This window comes from Sebastes umbrosus, unplaced genomic scaffold (genome assembly GCF_015220745.1).
Source record: "Sebastes umbrosus isolate fSebUmb1 unplaced genomic scaffold, fSebUmb1.pri scaffold_159_arrow_ctg1, whole genome shotgun sequence".
NCBI classification, from domain to species: domain Eukaryota; kingdom Metazoa; phylum Chordata; class Actinopteri; order Perciformes; family Sebastidae; genus Sebastes; species Sebastes umbrosus.
Window position 1 is genome coordinate 22,501 of NW_023618476.1, and position 7,500 is coordinate 30,000.

The 7,500-nt window shown below is 45.0% G+C and overlaps 1 protein-coding gene and 1 long non-coding RNA gene across 4 annotated transcripts in view; one reads left to right on the forward strand and one right to left on the reverse strand.

Moving 5' to 3' along the window:
• Positions 1–7,500, reverse strand: part of LOC119484336 (bromodomain-containing protein 3-like) — a 24,179-nt gene that overhangs the window by 15,752 nt on the left and 927 nt on the right. For all 3 annotated transcript variants that reach the window (XR_005205969.1, XM_037763122.1, XM_037763120.1), the window contains exons 2-4: positions 2,560–2,879; positions 2,235–2,346; positions 1,196–1,333 (exon numbers count right to left, since the gene is read on the reverse strand). Coding sequence is in view for 2 of the 3 variants with exons in the window: in XM_037763122.1 (XP_037619050.1) it covers positions 1,196–1,333; positions 2,235–2,346; positions 2,560–2,651 (342 nt within the window). In the remaining variant the exon portion in view is untranslated. The remainder of the gene's footprint in view (positions 1–1,195; positions 1,334–2,234; positions 2,347–2,559; positions 2,880–7,500) is intronic.
• The window catches only part of LOC119484338, a 23,012-nt gene continuing 18,149 nt past the window's right edge, over positions 2,638–7,500 (forward strand). The window contains exon 1 of the long non-coding RNA XR_005205970.1: positions 2,638–2,773. This is a non-coding gene — a long non-coding RNA (uncharacterized LOC119484338). The remainder of the gene's footprint in view (positions 2,774–7,500) is intronic.

The window sequence follows — 7,500 nt, forward strand, 5'->3', positions numbered from 1 at the left end:
CGGAGGCTAACAGAGACTAACTGAGACTGACGGAGACTAACTGAGGCTGACGGAGACTAACTTAGGCTGACGGAGACTAACTTAGGCTAACGGAGACTAACTTAGGCTAACTTAGGCTAACGGAGACTAACTTAGACTAACTTAGGCTAACGGAGACTAACTTAGACTAACGGAGACTAACTTAGGCTAACGGAGACTAACTTAGACTAACGGAGACTAATTCAGACTAACGTAGGCTAACGTAGGCTAACGTAGGCTAACTTAGACTGACGGAGACTAACGGAGACTAACGGAGACTAACTTAGGCTAACGGAGACTAACGGAGACTAACTTAGACTAACGTAGGCTAACGGAGACTGACGGAGACTAACGGAGACTAACTTAGGCTAACGGAGACTAACGGAGACTAACTTAGGCTAACAGAGACTGACTGAGACTAAAGGAGACTAACGGAGACTAAAGGAGACTGACGGAGACTAACGGAGACTAACTTAGGCTAACGGAGACTGACTGAGACTAAAGGAGACTAACGGAGATTAAAGGAGACTAACGGAGACTAAAGGAGACTAACGGAGACTAACGGAGACTAAATGAAAGTGAGAGCGCGCGCTGGCTGAGGTGGGATCCCGGCCCAGCGTGGTCGGGCGCACCACCGTAAAGTGGTATTGGTGCCGTTGTATCGGAGCCGTTTTGCGAGTACGAGTACATGAGCACAGTATCGGACCCGATACCCGTATCGGTGCCTCCCTACCGACAACGCTACGCTGAACAACAAATCTGTGTTGAAATCGGCAAGAGCTCTAACTAACGTTAGCAGTCCTGCATGGCTAAATAAAGGAGCTAACAGCTAACGTACAGAGGTTGCATTATGGGTTACATTATGAAGCGTTCAGGCTCCATTCAGTAAAAATTGGCAAAGGTAAATTCTAATGATTAACATGATGTGTTCAATGGAAACTTGAATAAATCCAGATGTTTGAAGGAGCTGTTTTCTCAGCGATATAAAACAGATAATAGAGAGAGTATTATGACCGGTTCAACTTCCCGTGGTATTCAACTGGTATTGAGAATCATGGTATTGGTATCGACTACTAGATTTCTGGTATGGTGACGTCCCTAGTGTCAGGTATCAGTAAACTACTACTAGTAGTACTACTAGTACTACTAGTACTAGCTGTAAGAGTAACGTGAGTACCTTATTGTAGATGTAGCAGTTGGTGAACATGGTGTTGAAGTCCTGCATGGCCTCACTGGCGCTCCAGTAATAATTGTTCTCCAGACGTTTCTTGATGGTTCCCATGTCCATCGGGTTCTTGATCACCTTGTGGTAGTCCTGGAAACAGAGACGCCGTTAGCTTAGCTTAGCTCAGGTAAAAAGATAACAGGCAGCAGATTAGAGACAGTAGTGAGACTTCAGGACGTCTCTGACTACAGACATGCTGAAAATCAAGATTTTTTACTGGATTCATTTAGAGATTTTCAAAGTAAAAGTCCATAGAAGTGTATGAGTCAACTTGTTCCCCGTGGTCTAGTGCAGGGCTCAGCAACCTTTACTATCTAAAGAGACATTTAGGCAAAAACAAAACTGTCTGGAGCCGCAAAACATGTGATCAATAAGATGAAGGTCACACAGTTTATAGTCTAAGTATATAGAATGTCAGTCTAATGCAGTGAGGGCCAAAGAGACAATATACTACGGAGTATTAGGGCCACATTGAGGGAAAAAACATCTGAGATTTACACAATAAAGTCAGAATATTAGGAGAATAAAGTCATAACTGTACGAGTAAAAAAGAAAATAGCATGTAAAATGACTACTTTATAATATTCTGACTTTATTCTCTAAATCTCAGATTGACTTTTCCCTCGATGTGGCCCTAATACTCCGTCGTACCGTCGTACCATAGACCTACAACAATGATTAATAAAAATGAAAACGTAAACAAAGAACAGTTCTTCATATCCATGTTTAAAACTCCACAGGGAGCCTCTGGAGAGGAGCTGAGGAGCTGGAGAGCTGGAGAGCTGCAGGTCACTGACCTCTGGTTTAGTGTTATTAAAGTTAACAACCATCACAATAAATCACAATACTTCAGAATCAACACGTATCTAATGGCCACCCTAGTATGGTGATGGGTGAGGACCAGGAGACAGGTGGACCCTCTCAGCTGTGGTGTCTCTCTGTCTCCTGCCAGTATGAACCGGCGGTAGCAGAGCAGACGGCGGGGACTTACCGCCAGGCAGAGCTTGATGGCGTCCACCGGCTGGTAGAAGGGCCAGGCGAACTGGTGCTTCCACAGCGTCTTCACCACCACGTTCTGCATGTACTGCAGCTGGTTGGTCTTCCTGATGGACACAGAGACACACAGAGGACAGGTCAGGTCTACTACCGCTGGGACGGGTCTATACGTCCTCAGTGGGACACTGCAGTAACTGTTAACATGAACTGGTCCAGTAGTGACTGGTTAAAGCGGTTAAACTGGTTAAAGTGGTTATTAAACTGGTTAAACTGGTTAAAGGGGTTAAAGTGGTCTCTATGTCCTCAGTGGGGGGTCCTACCTGCCAGGCTTGGTTGCGTTGGTGACCTCAGGGGGGATCGGGTTAGTGACGGTGGGGGGGCTGGGGGGCGCAGCCTCGGGGGCGTCCGACATGGTGGACGGCGGTGACGCAGCAATGCACTGTGGGACGGCGGTGTGTCTGACCTAAAGGTGAAAAAACAACTCCCTCTGTGGCCTGAGGGGGTGTGGGGGGGGGTGTGTGTGTGTGTGTGTGTGTGAGGCACACAGGTGTGTGTTAGTGTGTTCAGTTCAGGTGTTGATGGTGGCGTCGATGCTTCAGCTCGATGTGTCCCCCGACGAGACAAACTCCCATCGCAAAACCTGAGAGACACACAGAGAGAGAGACGCCGTTAGAGACACAACACCTGGACAGATGTTCACCTCACCGGCTCTAACTGCTGCACATTCAAATAATATTATATTCATAATAATAATAATAATAATAAATAATATACAACTGGACAGATATTCACTAGGGATCCACCGATATGTTTTTTTCAGGACCGATACTGATACCGATTATTAGTAATCAAGGAGACCGATAACCGATATTTTGAACCGATATACATTTGCAGTAAAAATTACAATCTTGGTGTCAAAAATGGGAATAACACAAAACTTCTCCAGTTCACCGTCCGGGAGCGTTAACTTAGCAGCTACGGTGCTGCGTTCACTGTCTCCAGTTCACCGTCCGGGAGCGTTAACTTAGCAGCTACGGTGCTGCGTTCACTGTCTCCAGTTCACCGTCCGGGAGCGTTAACTTAGCAGCTACGGTGCTGCGTTCACTGTCTCCAGTTCACCGTCCGGGAGCGTTAACTTAGCAGCTACGGTGCTGCGTTCACTGTCTCCAGTTCACCGTCCCGGAGCGTTAACTTAACAGCTACGGTGCTGCGTTCACTGTCTCCAGTTCACCGTCCGGGAGCGTTAACTTAGCAGCTACGGTGCTGCGTTCACTGTCTCCAGTTCACCGTCCCGGAGCGTTAACTTAGCAGCTACGGTGCTGCGTTCACTGTCTCCAGTTCACCGTCCGGTAGCGTTAACTTAGCAGCTACGGTGCTGCGTTCACTGTCTCCAGTTCACCGTCCGGGAGCGTTAACTTAGCAGCTACGGTGCTGCGTTCACTGTCTCCAGTTCACCGTCCAGGAGCGTTAACTTAGCAGCTACGGTGCTGCGTTCACTGTCTCCAGTTCACCGTCCCGGAGCGTTAACTTAGCAGCTACGGTGCTGCGTTCACTGTCTCCAGTTCACCGTCCGGGAGCGTTAACTTAGCAGCTACGGTGCTGCGTTCACTGTCTCCAGTTCACCGTCCGGAAGCGTTAACTTAGCAGCTACGGTGCTGCGTTCACTGTCTCCAGTTCACCGTCCGGAAGCGTTAACTTAGCAGCTACGGTGCTGCGTTCACTGTCTCCAGTTCACCGTCCGGGAGCGTTAACTTAGCAGCTACGATGCTGCGTGTAGTGTCGCAGACATGCAGCCACTTTCCCAGTAAAAGTCTCCACCGCACATTTAGTTTAGTTTAGCAGGTTGTCAGCTGTGTGTCTGCCTGGAGTAACTTTAGCGAGTGTCCAACTACGTTAGCAGCTCTAGCATTGCCGAAGGCTTCGTGCTCGCCACCGCACACGTAGTCTGCGTAACTTTAGCGAGTTTCCAACAGACTGTGTGTGTGTGTGTGTTGGCGGTGAACGTAAGTGCAGCAGTGTGTGTACAGTTTATTGGTCGCTCTACTAGAGCGAGCCGGAGAGACCGGAGCCGACTTCCTATATCCTGCATCTCCGCCTCTTAAGGTGGACTGTTAAGGTGGACCAGCTTTTCTCCTTAAAGAGACGAGCCGCTCCTCTCAGCCGCTCAGCTTTTGAATGAATTATTAACATTTCTTTTAACCGTTTCAACCGATAGCGTTAATCGGTTAAAATGCTTAAAGTGGGTTAACGGTTAATTATTAACATCCCTAGTGGTATCTCAAAGATGTCCCGTGTCATGGCTGAATGTTAAGATGATGTCCACAGTGAGGATGTATTTATTAGAGTCAGAGTATTCTGATATTCAGAAAAAGGTTTGATCTCCATTTAGAACACCAGTCGGAGCCCATTGGAGGCAACAACAAGCTCTGTTAGTCACAGGTGTGAATCTTCACCTGACAATTAAAACGTCTCACTGTATTACACCTTATTCTCTACAGTATAGTACTGCACACAAAGTGCTCGCCATCCAATCACTGAAACATGCACAAATCTACAAATGTCAAACGTTTTTGATCCCAAATCCCAGCATGTCTTCTTCTATGGTGTTCCTCAAGGTCTTGGTGTCTTAATGTGGTATTCTGGAGGGATTATTGATCATTTTGATCAATTCTCCAGTGGTAAAAAAATGGTTACATTTAGCACCAAATCTGTGGAACAAATGGTATCAACCCAACAACTGCTGCAACAACTCATGTGACATAATAGAGCATGAGGATGGCCATCATATACTTCTATCATCATGTACTAAACACAGATACACTTTTCACTATTCATTTTAAATAAATAATTCATGTATATTTCTAATTAATGACTAGAACAACTTGACCCTCAGTGCTGAGCTGCATCTCAAATTAATCTCCAGGTTCCAGCTTTCAGATGATTTTCACCACTTCTATGTGACATCTACTGTTGACCTGCTATCTCCTCCTAAAGACCCCCTGGACCCCCTAAAAAGACTAAAACAGCTCTATTGTCTATTTTTAGACATTCAAAATATTAATTTAAAGATATTCAATTGACTATCGTGATAAAGAAAAGCAGTAAATTATTAGGGGGGGGGGGGCAAACCGATCCATCTATGTATCGCAATTATTTTTTTATGATTTCTAAACAGATGTTTTAACACCAGAATGGATATATCTGCTTCATCTGAGTCTCTGTGAAGCTAGAAGGAAGTTACCGCTTTTATTGTGGTAGTCTGAGTAACGTGACGTTATATCCGTTCCGTATCCGTCAACCAAAACAAACCTCAGAGAGTGTAAAACGTCAGAGGGTCGTCGTGGATACGACCTGCACCCTCCCATGTTAAATCCAGCATGGTAAACACTACACATCCAGGAAAGGATGGCAAAAGGATTTGTGTTCTCTGCATTGAAACGGCCCCGATGGAGCTGACGGGAGAGCTAGAGACCACCGTGGAGAAGTTAGAGGACGTATAGACACGTGGGACTACATCCTGAACCTGAACACTGAAGGAATCCTACAACTCCCATGATCCCACGCTGCTTATTGTTATTGTTGTGACTGGGACCTCTAGTGGCAGGATGTGACAGACTGTACGGTTACAGTAACCATTACTTTCATCGTCTGTCAAACTGCACATTGTTCTCTTCACTAATCGATGAATCCTTTAGTGAATAAATCCACAGTGACATCTACAATACTGAAGGTTTAATCAGCCAATCAGACACAACCTGAAGATTCACCATCACATGTGAGAGAGATGAGCAGCTGATCATCATGACAACCCACTAGAAACAGCTGATTAATGGACTGACAGCATTTAGACACACAACTGTCTGTGTGTCCACATGACACACAATAAAGCAGCACAGTTTATCAGTAGTACTACAGAACAGTAGTACTACAGAGCAGTAGTACTACAGAGCAGTAGTACAACAGAACAGTAGTACTACAGAGCAGTAGTACTACAGAGCAGTAGTACTACAGAGCAGTAGTACAACAGAACAGTAGTACTACAGAGCAGTAGTACTACAGAACAGTAGTACTACAGAGCAGTAGTACTACAGAACAGTAGTACTACAGAGCAGTAGTACAACAGAACAGTAGTACTACAGAGCAGTAGTACTACAGAGCAGTAGTACTACAGAGCAGTAGTACTACAGAACAGTAGTACTACAGAGCAGTAGTACTACAGAGCAGTAGTACTACAGACTAGGTCTGGGAGATATGGAGAAAATCAAATATCACAATATTTCTGAGCCAATACCTGGATATGGATGTGGTGATGATATTGTAGGGTTGACTGTTGGTGCTTTCACAAAATATTAACTCAATGACATCTTTGATAAATAATCGTCAGTAATGTTGATATAATGACTTATGAGTGTAAAATAGAAATAATAGAAGAGCTACCACAGTCTGGTACGTTCAGTAAATGACATCACTTTACTGTAACGCTCCTTTAAAACCAGGGAAACACAACACTTATCATATATTACAATATCTAAGACGATATGTGGACTCATATCGCCTCATCGATATAAGACCCATGTGTTGCCCAGTCCTACGACAGACTGGGGTAGAAATACACATCATCATTTCATAACCACACACTCAAATACATAACACACTACAATACTCTCTACACCAGCAGCTAGTGTACAACTACACATTCATGATAGATATATAGACTGTATATATTAATCTCTAGTAACTAGAGATTAATATAAAAGTGTACTGTACCTCCCCAGCACTATATATATATATATATATAGTCTATATATATCTATATCTATATCTATATCTATAGATACGGTCATGAAGCTGCTGAGCTGCTGAGCAGCTGAGCAGCCACATGGATGCATCAGTAATAGAACAGAGTATTTTTGTACTGGATGCTGATACTTGTATTAGTATTAGTATTAGTACTCTGTGGTATTAGTACTGTTACTGCAGTAGAAGGTGGAGTACATGAGTACTACCTGCAGCTGGAGGAGCAGCTCAGCTCCGTGTTTACCTGCCGAACCGAGCCTCCTACCTGAGACCCGCCCGGGTCAACAGAAGTGAGTCCGGCTGCTGCTAACAGCGAGCTAACTGAGCTAACTGCTAACAGACCAACCAAAGTCAGTATCCCGGGTCAACAGAGACCCGAACAGAACCAGACCAGAACCACACACTGACTGCTCAATCAGAGAAACCAGCCCGCTACCTGCTCACCTGTCCAGGTGTTTACAGCA